Here is a 13,228-nt window from a genome sequence, read left to right as displayed (position 1 = left end):
CTGGGGCCGGTGCACCTGGCCTGCCACCGTGGCTAAACTCATGTCCCAAAAAAGCAACCAGCATCCCACCCTTCCACCAAAAAAACCCCAAGGGCCAGTTATCAAAATCCCCACGTCCCAACTCTCAAATGCCACACCTGTGTGAGTCATGCCGGTGCTGGTGTTCTGTGCTGATCTGGGCTGCAGTGGGGTTGAGCAGCCCGTCTCAGCCCAGGCTGCATGTTAGAACCACCTGGGAGCTCTAAAAAGCGCTGGCTGCTGACGCCCCAGAGGCACTCAGTTTACAGGGAGGTCTCCAGAAGGAACACCTGTGGGCATCTGGGCAGGGCTGGGAGTGTGTCTTGTGAGTTCCAGGCATTGAGGGCTGGGAGTGTGTCTTGTGAGTTCCAGGCGTTGAGCATGCACACAAGTCTCCTGGCCTCTTGCCGAGTGCACGTTCTGATTCGGCAGTAAGGTGGGCCTGAGCCCTGCTGGTGAGGGCTGTGCTGGTGTGAGGTCCACACGGTAAGGAGCGGGACTGGTAGGACGCCACATTGGAAGGAGGCAGCCCAGCTCAGCATCTCTTACTGGGGCATGTGATGATTTTTCCCCACATCTTTGTGAAAAAGATGGAAGTAGCTGCATTCGTTGCCCATCCTCCAGTCCCAGTGGTAACTCTTGTGTACCTGTCTCCAAGGAGACCTGCCTCCAAAGATCCATGCCATATTGTGGCAACATGTGGCATACCACAGAGATCAAGAATTCCTGCGGAAAATCCCTGAGCTCAGAGGAGAGGGGCCAGCCAGGAGCCGGCCTCCCTCTGCAGGGGAGAGGCATGAGGAGCCTGCACCCCAGCAGTTATTTTTGTCCCAGGATTAGATACGGAACGCTAAACGCCTCCCTCTGGAAGCAGCTGTCTGGTTGTAGACCAGCCTTGTGTGCCCTCCACTGTAGCAGTCAGGGAGGTCAGAGTAGGAGCGTCAGCATTCACAGACAGCCTTGGGCTTTTACAGTGGTCAAAGAGACCCCTGCCCTCAGCAGGGCCAGCACTCCTGGGCAGGGAGAGAGAAGAAACCTCACAAACCAGGGCCTGAAGTGAGTGTGGCCATCAGAGGCCTCCTGGACTGACCCCCTTGCGGCTTCCACCCTGACGGGTGCTAGTCAGCTGGGTGCAGGCCACATGTCTGCACACGTTAGGTGCTCAGGTGCTGGGCCTTGGTCAGATGCAGATCTGGGCCCAGGTCTGGGTTAGGTACCTTGGAAGGGAATGAAGGGCAGGGTCTGTAGGTGACTGGGTAGCTTTGGAAAGGTTTCTTAGGGCTTGTGGGCCATGCATTCAGGCAGCTGGGGCTACTGGGGCCTCAGAACATCTGCACTGCCATGGGTTGAGGGGCATCTGCCCCCTCTATTACCCAGAAGCTTCGCTGGTAGAAAGTGGGTGGCAGAGGGCAGGGCGGTGTGTCCTCAGCTTACCCGCCCAGTGCATCTCCTCCACAGGGCCACAGTAAATCCATCCAGTGTCTGACGGTGCATAAAAACGGCGGCAAGTCCTACATTTACTCTGGAAGCCACGACGGACACATTAATATCCTTTGACTCACAGAGCTGGCTCCAGAGTCGCTGGCTCTAGAGGGGAATTTCCTGTTCCCACGGTGCCAGAGGCCAGGCCAGCCAGGTGGCTCCAGCTGCAGCCACAGCCACAGACTCTTCTGACCAGTGTGGCTTCTAGAGGGTGGCCTGTCTGCACATGGGGCCTTGGCAGCTCCAGGGCTTAGGCTGAGGAAAAGCCACAGGCGGCTCCGACCTGGTTAGTCCCTTCTTGTCATGCAACCCTGAGAGAGTGGCTTAACGGCCCTGAGCTTGGGCTGCCACTCTCCCTGCCAATGGCAGCTGGCGCCAACCTTGGCCCTACTCCACACGGTGGGATTCTTGATTCCTAGAATTCACAAGCACCTGGACACCCTTACGTTGGGTCCCCTTGTTTTAAAAATAGGAAAACTGGAGCCCAGAGAGCTGACGTGCCCTCCCCAGAGTCACGCAGCCTGTGGTCTGCAGAGCCAGGGCTGGAGCTCCTGCGAGGTGCTTTGTGGCCCTTCGGTGATGTTCCCTGGAGGTGTTTGTGTCCCCCTTGTAAGTCCTTGTCTTGGTTTCTTTAAATGAGTCCTGATTTCTCCCCAATGAAGGGGGCTTCTGTTGTGTTTTTCCTGCATGGCCTGGAGCTGGTGACACCCTGCTCACTGGGCTGTCTTGAATCTTGGAGCCACCATCTGCAGAGTGCTTGGGCAGGGATGCCCACACAAATTGCTGATGAAGGCACCTGCTGTGCGTTGTCCTGCTGCACCCCCCAAACACCGTGCTGTGTTGGAGACTGCCTTTTGTGTGGACAGCGCTGGTCTGCATGTGCTGCACCTCCCAGGGGGACTGTCCAGGACCCAAGGAGGTCCCCCCAGTGCTGGGAGAGGAGGGCAGACATGCCACCCTCTGCCCCCAAAACGTAAAGAAATGTGGGGGTAGAGGGCTGTGCCTGCCCGATAACTAGTGGCAGAGGCGACGCTGGAGTCTCCCCGGCTTTCTGGTCCCCAGTGAGCCTCCAGCATGGCTCCCTTTCTGCCTCATCCCAGTCCCTGTGTGGTGCACCCACACTTCAGATATCCCTTCCCAAGAACATGTCAACAGTGGACACTGCCGGCTTCCCAGCGGGGAATGGTTATATCCGTTTGCAATGAGATTCTCATTTGTTGATGTAAACGGAGAATCTTAGGACTGAAGCCACACTGGAGAACACCCAGCAGTCCCGGGAGCCGGGCTTTTCCTTAACCCTGCCCTACATTACTGGGATTCAGAGACAGGGGAGAACGACTCCTTCGCTGGGAAGGGCCACACGAACCAGGTGTCCAGGATGACCGTGGACGAGTCGGGGCAGCTCATCAGCTGCAGCATGGACGACACCGTGCGGTACACCAGCCTCACGCTACGGGACTACAGGTGAGAGTGCTCGAGTCTGCAGGGGTCCCACATGAGCCTCAGCTCCCTGCGGAGGGCTTGTGCCACCAGCAGTTCCTGTTCTGGAGGATGCCTCACCTGCTCCTTTCATCTCTCCCGCCCTGTCCCCAGCATTGTTCTCCTGTTGTTGGGCCCTGAGCCCAGCACTGTTACAGATCCGGGTGGTCTGGGTAATGCTCTTGCCCACAGACGATGGCCAGGTGTGGACTCTGCCCTGGAAGCAGGGGCAGCAGATCACAGCCCTGTTCCTCAGGAACCTGCTGCCGTCTCTCCCTGTCTCCCTTTCCTCATCAGTAAAGGCGGGTACAGTGGAGCCTGCCTCAGGCCGTTGTGGGTTAGGTGAGCCTGGCACAGGGCAGGTGCTGAGAACAAGACAGCATTCCCCTTCTGCTCAAGGGTGAGATGGGCACAGTGATCTGGTTAAAAGACAATGTCTTGTTTGTTTTTACTCTTGGGCCTTTGATTGGCAGTCAGCGGAGCTGGGAGAGTAGCAGTTTGCAAGTGATCTGAAGTCCTAAATGCAGTTGGAGAGACTTGAAAGGGAAATGTTTCAGGCCCTGACAAGGGCACTGCACATCCAGTGTCCCCACGCCCAGGTCTGACCCCTCCTCTGGCCCTACATTTCTTGTGTAGACCTCTTTGTGACCCGGTAGTCCTGCCTAAGTTGTGTTGCCTGAGAGGTGGGGACTGCTGGGGCCTGTTGATGGGAGCCTGGCACAGGATACAGCACGCAGCTCCTAGCAGGTGTGCTGTCCTTGTTGCACAGACCCTGCCTGCCTGGCGGACTGGGCATCTGTAGATAAATTAGGCCTTCCGATGAGTGGCAGAAGTGGCCCCAGAGCCCAGGCATCTGGGCCCTGGTCCTCTTTCTACTGCCCTGTGGTGACCCCACTCTTTTAACACATCCCATGAAGATCTTCCCTGGGCCAGATAACCCAAGGCAAGGCCCTTACAGAGCCAGCCTTGGCCTGGTGACCTTGCTGTGGAGCCTTTGGGGATGCCACACTTGGCCCAGTGACACAGAAATTCTCTTGATTATCTCAGTTTTCAAGAAGTTTGTGTGTTTGAGTCTTTCTAGGACAAGTTTTGGTAGCATTGGCCAAGGCTAAAGATAACATGATTTTCACCCATTAAAGGTAGTGGATTCTTAAAAGTTACCCATCGATTTTGGGGAGCAGAGCTCAATTCTGTCTGTGCTCAGTAAACTCCAGCATCTTTAGCCAACACGGGGACAAAAACCACATCTGGGTGTAATGAGGGCTTACCACAGATAAATAGGAGCATAAACAATGCCCTTCACTGCCTCCCACCACTCCTTCCCACCCCCGACCCGGGCCCCCATTATGATTTATAATCTCTGCACCAGAGTCATGGGTCATTTTTTTTGCCACCATCCCTTATTTTAGCAAGTCTCTCCAGTATAGATGGCAGTAGAATTGCCTTCTCCTAAGGAGCAAGATTGCTGTGGTTTAACAGTAACTACGTATGCATACCTACACTGAGCTGCTGCAGTGTCGCAGTAATGTGCTTCCTTTCTCTCCAACAGCGGACAAGGAGTTGTGAAACTTGATGTTCAACCAAAGTGCGTGGCTGTCGGCCCCGGGGGATACGCCGTGGTCGTGTGCATTGGGCAGGTAGGGACCTGGCTTAGTGTTTGGGTCGGAGCCTGCAGCTGTGTGGTGCCTGCTTGCTGAATTTGACTCGTGTCCCGTTTGACAGTTGCTCTAGTCTGAGTTTTGGTTGAGTGCTTATTTGCACTGCACTAAGGGATCTCACATAGTTAATCCTCACCGCCATCCTGTCAGTTGTACAGATGAAGAATTGGAGGCACAGAATGGATAAGTTGGTTGTCCAAGGCCACAGCTGGTCAGAGGGCAGAGCTGAGATTTGTCTCTAAGCCTCAGACAACTCTGCGTGCCTGTCAGCCTGTAAGGTCTATGAGAGACTCTGAGGTGGGCCTGCCTTTGCTCCTGTATACGTCCCAGCCCTGCTGCGTTGTAGCTGTGTGACTTCCAGCATTTACCTCACCCTCTCTGAGCCTTAGTTTCCCATCCCCAGCACTCACAGATCGAGGTGATTATGAGGAAGTACATGTAAGGCTCCTCACACCATCTTAGTTCCTTTTACAGATGAGGAGGCTAAGGCCTAGAGTGGCTTGGTACTTTCCCGCATGCAGAAGGGTGACACCTGACTCCCCAGCCTGGCGTCTCACCCCAGACAGCGGGGCCACCTGCACACCTTTGGAATATCTGGACCAAAGCCACCTGAGACCCAAGCCTGACCCACTTTATGCAGAATTCTGCTCTGCAGAAGATATTATCTGTTGGCAAGCCTAGGCTTGCTGGCATGTAGACCGGGGAAGGCAAGGGGCACCTGTTGGCGTGAGTGGCGAGCCCTGCTAAAGAAAGCTGCTTTCAGGACCCTCCGGCCCTCCTTTGCCTTGTGAACTTAATTGCTTTAGGGAGAGTGGATTTCTCTGTGTCCTAAATAATAAGAAATCCCTGCCAAGTAATTATTGCAAACAGCCTGGACAGCCAGTGGGGGTGGGGAGGTGCAAAGGGAATCCGCACACGGAGTGCCTCGGGGCCTGGGGGAAACGCTACAAAGCGGAGTTCTAGAAGGCCGGCAGGTGGCCTATCTCTGTACAGCAGGGCTCTTCCCAGCCAAGGGGTCTGCACATGGGGCTTTGTGGGTGAGGGGATGAGGCCTAGGGCAGAGTGCACTGTCTCCAGACCCAGGTTTCCTCATCTGTAAAGTCGTGGTCATCTTAGGCCGTCCTTTCCCCTGAGGCTGAGAGTAAGGATCCCACGAGGATGTTCAGATGGGCCCAGCAGGCGCCTGCCACCCAAGAGGTTAGAAAGGTCCCCGGTGGGGTTGTGTTGTGTGGGGGACAGGCTACAGGTCCCTTCACCTCCTTGTGAGGCATTTTCTGTCTGATCTGCTGTTAATCACCCAGTCCTCCCAGGGCATCTGGAACCCCTGCTCTGCGTCAGAATTTTCTGCAGAGCTCCCTGTCACCAGTCAAAGGGTTAGGAGGGTACTGGGAGGGGCCTGGGATTTTAGATCAGGAAACAACCATGTTCAAGTCTCACGTTAGACAAAGCTTCAGGCAAATGCTTAGGCCTTCATTCTTCGCCTGTGAGTAGGTAAGGCCACCCCTAGAACCAAGCAGATGACAGAGGTGCATCTTCAGTAGTAGATTTTACTCAGGGCGCTGCTACCATTCATCCCGATCCACCCACAATCCATGCAGAAACAGCCTAGAGGGTAGGGGCGTAGGCTGCCTGCCTTCGTGACAGCTGGTGGCTTGGGTCGGGGCACACTGGGATAAAGGCAAAACTCAAGAGATGAAGGCCACTCTGTCTGGGAGCAGTTGAGTAAGTTAGAACCGGAAGAATTGACAAGAAGGGGAGACAGAAGAAGGAAGGTCCCGCTGCACAGCGTCTGCTGCACGTACCAGAGGCAAAGGCCCAGTGCGGGTGCCGAGGCTTGGATTCTGGGCGAGTCCCAACTCAGCCTGTGGTAACTGGACCCTTGGGTGTGCAGCATAAGCACTGTACCCCATTTTCTCCTCGAAACGGGGAACCGGATCCCTGCCTTGTGGGGCTGGAACACTCACAGCAGAACACTGGCACATGCCCAGGGGTTGTTGCTGTTTTTGTTTACTGTTGTTAGTACCTTTCTTACTGTAAACATTGACTCCTGTCTTCATGACAACCAGGCACCACTGGCTGCTGAGGCCCAGGATGGTTATGGGCTGTCCCCTCATCCAGCAAGCAGCTGTGCTGGGGTCAGGCCTCGGTCTGTCAGTCTTCGGAGCCCTGCCCGGTCAGCACTGTGCCGTGGGGGCGTCCCCACTGCAGCCCAGACACCTGAGTACTTGGCACCCTGGCAGTTCTGAGGGCTGACCAGCATGGCTGAGCCCACACTAAGGACGGTCTTCTGTCCTCTCGCCAAGCAGGTCAGGAGTAAAGGCAGTGCCGGGCTGGAGTGGCAGCCACCATGAGGGGTGCATGCTTCCCAGTGGGCTTGGGGCATCAGGAGAAGCAACCCTGGCCCCAGGGAGTAGGCACCGGTCTCCCGGCCACTGTGCTGTGCTGCCATCTGCCCTTCTACCCCTGCGAGTCATGCTTGACTGGGGAGCAGAGTCTGCAGACTCGAGCGTTCCGGCTCCACTGCCAGTCTGCTGGAGTCAGAGGCGGACGCTCCACAGCTGGGTGCCCGTGTTGTGTCTTCTGGGCGCCACGAGGTTCTCCTGTTCCCGGGCTGTGGGAGAACCATGCGCTGAGGAACTCTGTTTCTTTCTTTTGTTCTAAGAAGCCAGAACCTAGAATCCCGCGTGCCATCTACTTTTGCACTGTTGCTTTGGGGCCTTGTTGCCCTGGGTGCTCCCGCCCTCCTGACGCCTCGGAGCACTGTTCAGCGGAGTGCACTTATTTCCCTCATTGACTGGAGGAACTGAAGTTCAGAGGCCAATTGACTTTCCAAGAGGTGGTGCTGTCGTGACTGCAGTGGAAGTAATGTAGTGATGACAGTGATGGTCACAGTTAGGTGTGTTTCCTGTCCCACCTGACTGAGGGTCACAAGGCTGGGACTGAGTCCAGGTGGTGTGGCTCAGAGCCCCAGGTGGCCCTGCAAAGAGGTTGGGGATGGAGCCAAACCCAACTCCAGTGAGCCCTGACAGGGACGCGCCCCTCCTGCCACTGAGGGCTTTGTCCCGAAGGGCTGGACCGCCTGACTGGCTGCCTGTGTGTGCCGCAGATTGTCCTGCTGAAGGATCAGAGGAAGTGCTTCAGCATCGACAACCCCGGCTATGAGCCCGAAGTTGTGGCAGTGCACCCCGGCGGGGACACGGTGGCGGTTGGGGGTGCGGTAAGGCGCTTTCCTCTCCCCCATGCTCTCTGTCCTTGGTATCTGGGTGATTTGGGGACAGCCTGAGTACCAGGGCTGTCTCAGGGAAGGCAAGGGGTCAGGGGAAGGATGGGGGCGTTGGGGGCGAGGGACTTGCTCTGGGGCCCAGCCACCTCCTGCCACCCAGAGCTGGAGCCTTCCCCTGCCTTCCTTGGCACTTCCCCCCACCTCACTGTCCGGGTACCCACAAGACTAGACAGTGAGGTAAGGAGAGTACCGAGGAGGGGACGGCTGGGTCTCAGAGCCAGCCCCATGAGTGGTGGGGGGAGCACAAGAGGGTAGCAGGTCAGGAAATGAAGGAACGGCATCCCCTGGGCCTGGGCTCGGCTCATAGGTTAAGTGAAGAGTGACAGAAACTTCCCAGCATCTTCCAGGTGCAGTACTAACCAGGCATTTCACAATTTCCCTTGAGTTCGGCCTCAGCGCCCTTGAATTTGTGTGTGCGGCCCGGTCACAGTCTGCCTGGCCAAGTCCTGAGTGCTTTGTAGAAGAGCTCATTTCCCCTCCCCAGCCCTGGAGGGCAGCCCTCCGATAACCCAGTCCTGCAGCAGGCGTGGCAGTGCCCTCCGTGCTAGGGGCCGGGTGGGTCTGCCTGCTGCCCGGTCCTTCAGGTGCCGGATGTGACCAGGGCATGGAGTGGCTTCCTCTGCCAGCCAGCTTGAGGGCCTCAGGAGACCAGCAGTGCCCTGAGGTACCAACAGCCGTTTTCATAGAGCTGTGTAGGTTTCAGGCCCATCCATAGGAAGAGCTGTGCCCAGCGCCTGGCATGGGCCCAGTGGAGCAGCAGTCAGCGGGAATAGCACATTTTCTGAAGCCCTCAACCCCTCCCTTCACAAAGGGTGGGTGTGGTGTGTGTGTTCGGGGGTGGCTCACTTCCTCTCTGTCCCTGCTGTAGGATGGTAACGTCCGCCTGTACTCCATCCTGGGCACCACACTGAAGGATGAGGGCAAGCTCCTGGAGGCGAAGGGCCCCGTGACCGATGTGGCCTACTCCCACGATGGCGCCTTCCTCGCGGTGTGTGACGCCAGCAAGGTGGTCACAGTGTTCAGCGTTGCTGACGGCTACTCGGTGAGTGGGCGGCAGGCTTCTCTGTCCCCGTGCTGGGCGGTGCAGTTGGCAGTGGGAGGTTAATATCCGTGACTTGGTCACCTTGAGCTGAGCCTGTCTGAGCTGTAGCTTTTTTGCCTCGACAAGTAGCAGGTGCCTCGTGCCATGCTTCTGAGGAGTCAGTGGGTTTGCAGGGGTCGCTGGCATAGAGTTAGCGCCTGAGAAACCTGGGTCCCCATTGTCGCCTTGAGGGATAAGCGAGGTGATACAGGCAACTGTGGCCTGAACCTGACCTGCTGCCTCTCTTGTTTTCAACCTGCAATTAGGAGAACAATGTTTTTTATGGACACCATGCAAAAATCGTCTGCCTGGCCTGGTCCCCAGACAATGAACACTTTGCCTCCGGTGGCATGGACATGATGGTGTATGTTTGGACCCTGAGTGATCCGGAAACCAGAGTCAAGATCCAAGGTGACTTCCACCCCCAGGCCTTGGCGGGGACCACCCATAGTCCAGGACTCCACGGGCCACTTCACAGGCTGTCCCCTGGCTGCGGTCCCCAGGGCTAAGTAGCCTCTGTGCTTCTAGGCAGGTGGCCTGGAAGAGGTGTGGGTCTCCTTCCCTCCAGCAAACACCAGCTGCGCGGCTGGCTGTACTGAGGAACCATGGGGGCCCCATGCACAGGACACCTGCTGAGCTGAGTGAAGGTCTCACTTTTGACGTCTTCACTTCGCCCACCCACCCCTTAAATCCCACCTGGAACCAGGGTCTCCCTCTCCCTAAGACAGCCACGTCCAATGTATAATGTGAGCCTCATGTAGCATTGAAATTTCCTGGTAGCCACATTTAAAAAGGAAACAGGTGAAATGATTTGTAACAGTCACTTTTATTTAGTCCTGCATGTCATCATTTCTCCCTGTGGGGGTTATGATGTCCTCACGTGGCCGCGCACGTATGGGGAGGCATCATCTGTGTTGTCCAAACCCTCCCCTCCCCAAGTGCCCCCCTACCACTCTCCTCCTAGTGTGTGGTCAAGTCCCCTCATCCATTCTCCTTAAAGACATCCTTTTGTGTTAAACATTAATGGGGTCCTTTCCTATTTAAAAATGTCTTAGCCCACCCCCAGAGCCCATTCCCCAGCTGCAGGCTTCAGGTGTGGGGCAGGCAAAGAGGGAAGGCAGCCCGGTCTGGAAGGGAGGGGACACAAAGCAGGTTTCAATGTCCATCCTGGTTTATAAGGCAGTCGGCAGTCTGATAGTGAGAATCAAACAAGTTCATGAATGAAATGGATCCAGAAAAAAATAACAGCAAGAGCTAGTCGGATAGAGAGTAGGAGGTCGGGGTCTGTGTCTCCACTATGGGATCGCAGGCCACCAAACATGAAGTGACCTTGGCATCGGGCTCTCGTACAGATAGTTGAGTTCCGCACCTGGAAAAGAGCGAGCCTGGCGATGTGGAGAGAGCACTAAAGCCTGGCGTTACAGCCAAGTCCTGCTTGGTGGTTGAAGGTGCTCCTGGGCCACCCGCAGGCCAAGGTTTCCTGCATCAGGGTGTGTGCCGTGCCAGGTGGGGTGGGGGCTGAATCTTACCCTGTCTAGGCGGGGCTGCAGACCTAGAGGCTGGGGGCCTCCCGGACCTGGGGAGCAGAGAGCTGGTGGGAACCCCCTTGCCTGCAGCTGGGAGCCTCCCTGGGCATCATGGGCAGAGTCAACCACAGAGGAGCCATAAGCGCACAGTCTCACTGTTGGCATCTCGGGTGGGTGGAGGCAAGATGATGGGGAGTCGAATCCGGTCACCCACAGTGTGACTGTCACAGAGGGGAAAGTCAGTGGCCCCCCCAGTCCTGTGTTTTCCAGCCTCTTACTGGTTGTCATGCCTGCCCCATTTTAATAGGGCATGGATACGGTGTAGCTGTTTGTGTGTTTGCATGTCATCGCTTTTATAGAGAAGACGACATTGTTATTTCACTCCCTTGGAACTTGGTTGTCAAGACTTGGAGAGAGGGAGCCTCTGGTATCTGTAGGTGGAGCCAGGGATGCTGCTAATTACCCTGCAGCACATGAAAAAGAGGTACCCGGCCCCAGGGCTCAGGAGTGCCACGCAGAGAATTCAGCCCCACTGCCACCATGCCAGACTCCTGAGTTGCAATGATCGTGGCCATTTTTTTGAGGGCCCAGGTGGTTCCATCTTCCTAGTCCAAGATGTACATAGATGCAGAGAAGTTTGGCTTTTCGTTAAATCACACCCTTTCTTCCCAGATGCACACCGGCTGCACCATGTCAGCAGCCTGGCCTGGCTGGACGAGCACACACTGGTCACAACCTCCCATGACGCCTCTGTCAAGGAGTGGACAATCACCTACTGAGGAGCCCCACCCCCGCCTCTGGATGGACCGAATCAGGGACTAGCGTTTAACTGCAGCGGAACATGTCCTTTCTCTCTCTCTGTGACGCGCCCCCATGCCCCCGCCCCACCGCAAGAGGCAGGAGGGCCCCGTCATGACCCTCGTCTCTGCAGGGTGTCTGTACACGTTCTTCTGAAAGCTTTAGACAGGAACAGTTTGCACATGAAAAATAAAGCAAGCACCTAAACAATGTGTGGAGCGTAACTAAAACCCACAACCCAACCAAACCTTGAGAATGCGGAACATTCCAGAGGCAGTAGCCTCCAAAGCACACAGAGCCCCTGGCCCCGCCGTGGCTCTCACTGTCTGTCAGGGGAGGTTGTACAGGTGAGTGAGCCGGGGGGCTCACGTTCCTGCCTGCAGAACATTTCTGTACTAGTGAAAAGAGGGAATATGCATTGCAGTTCAGCAAAGCCGGAATTCTGTGTTGAGCAGATGTCTGTCTCTCCCTAGTGTGTGACTCACACTGTGTGGCTGCCTTCAGAGTGCCACCTCCTGATCAGATGGGGGACACAACCCCTGGATATGTTTCCTTATCAGATTTTGTGCTTGATTTTAAGAATGGAATTGTGGGTTGTTTTGGTTTCTTTTTTTTTTTTTTTTTTTAATGTATCTTAACTGTTGCCTGTCAGTGTTTACAAACTAGTGTGTTGACGGCACCATGTCCAGGTTTTTAGAACCCTTGTTAGCCAGACCGAGGTGTCCTGGTCACCGTTTCACCATCATGCTTTGATGTTCCCCTGTCTTTCTCTCCTGCTCTCAGGAGCAAAGGTTAATTTAAGGACAAAGATGAAGTCACTGTAAACTAATCTGTCATCGTTTTTACCTTCCTTTTCTTTTTCAGTGCAGAAATTAAAAGTAAGTATAAAGCACCGTGATTGGGAGTGTTTTTGCGTGTGTCGGAATCACTGGTAAATGTTGGCTGAGAACAATCCCTCCCCTTGCACTTGTGAAAACACTGAGCGCTTTAAGAGATTAGCCTGAGAAATAATTAAATATCTTTTCTCTTCAATGTGGATCACTGACTTTGTGTGATGGGGGTACGTGGGGCGGCTGGGTGGGGAGGAACCTTTGTGGGATTTTCATGGCTTTAGGGGTCTTACCAGCCTGCAGCCTCAGGCAGGAAATATTTGGAACCCAGGATTGTCAGATCCATCGTGTGGTGGAAGGGAAGCCCCGGAGAACGGGCTGGAACCCTCAGTTCCTGCTCCCAGCCGTACCGCCAGATCATCCTGTGACTTGGGTCACATCCCTGCCCTTCTCTGGGCCTAAGTTTGTCAACTGAAAACACTGGACCAGATGATGTCTACATCCCATCTACTTGTCAGATTCTTAGCAGCCTGTATAGCTTTCAGGTAAGGAATAGCATGCATTTAGATGTTAAAAATCAAATTCCCAAACATCCAAATTAATTGCAAAGTGAAAGGCACTGTTCTTTGAAAATGCCTTTTGTACTTTTGTAACAATTGTAAAGTTGTCTAAATTTGCAATCCCAGTTTTAAAAAAAAAATCTTCAAAGAATATAATTACACTGCTTCTTAGAAAAGTCAGGATAAAATGTTAGTCTATAACTTCTGAAGTTATAGACTATTATATATCTTAAAGTCCACAAGTGACTTTGTTTCTATGTGTATTTTGGGTTAGGAACAAGGCACTTTTCACATCAGTGGGAATGGTGAATCATTCAGTAAATGGTGATGATAAAACTGGGTGATAAAAATAGTCTTGCTTACCTTGTCCTTGTAGCAAAAACCATAGGAGGGCAAGAAAATACTGATTTTAGTCACACAAACACAAGTGTTTCTAAGAATGACAAAAATGGTAAAGAATAAAAGTGATACTTTTGACTATATATTTTTGAAATCTGTTGAAGGGGGAAAAAC

The 13,228-nt window shown here is 54.5% G+C and overlaps 1 protein-coding gene across 2 annotated transcripts in view; it reads left to right on the top strand.

Moving 5' to 3' along the window:
- WDR1 (WD repeat domain 1) overlaps positions 1-12,357 on the top strand; it is a 39,281-nt gene extending 26,924 nt beyond the window's left edge. Inside the window, exons 5-12 of one of the 2 annotated variants that reach the window (XR_001006862.1) lie at positions 1,477-1,564; positions 2,808-2,964; positions 4,529-4,616; positions 7,744-7,854; positions 8,789-8,962; positions 9,268-9,412; positions 9,530-11,011; positions 11,200-12,357. Coding sequence is in view for 1 of the 2 variants with exons in the window: in XM_011987818.1 (XP_011843208.1) it covers positions 1,477-1,564; positions 2,808-2,964; positions 4,529-4,616; positions 7,744-7,854; positions 8,789-8,962; positions 9,268-9,412; positions 11,200-11,306 (870 nt within the window). In the remaining variant the exon portion in view is untranslated. The remainder of the gene's footprint in view (positions 1-1,476; positions 1,565-2,807; positions 2,965-4,528; positions 4,617-7,743; positions 7,855-8,788; positions 8,963-9,267; positions 9,413-9,529; positions 11,012-11,199) is intronic. The other variant, XM_011987818.1, reaches the window with a different exon arrangement.
- The last annotated feature ends 871 nt before the right edge of the window (positions 12,358-13,228 follow it).

The sequence above is a fragment of the Mandrillus leucophaeus genome, unplaced genomic scaffold (assembly GCF_000951045.1).
Source record: "Mandrillus leucophaeus isolate KB7577 unplaced genomic scaffold, Mleu.le_1.0 Scaffold317, whole genome shotgun sequence".
NCBI classification, from domain to species: domain Eukaryota; kingdom Metazoa; phylum Chordata; class Mammalia; order Primates; family Cercopithecidae; genus Mandrillus; species Mandrillus leucophaeus.
This window is presented reverse-complemented; position numbering and strand designations above follow the sequence as displayed.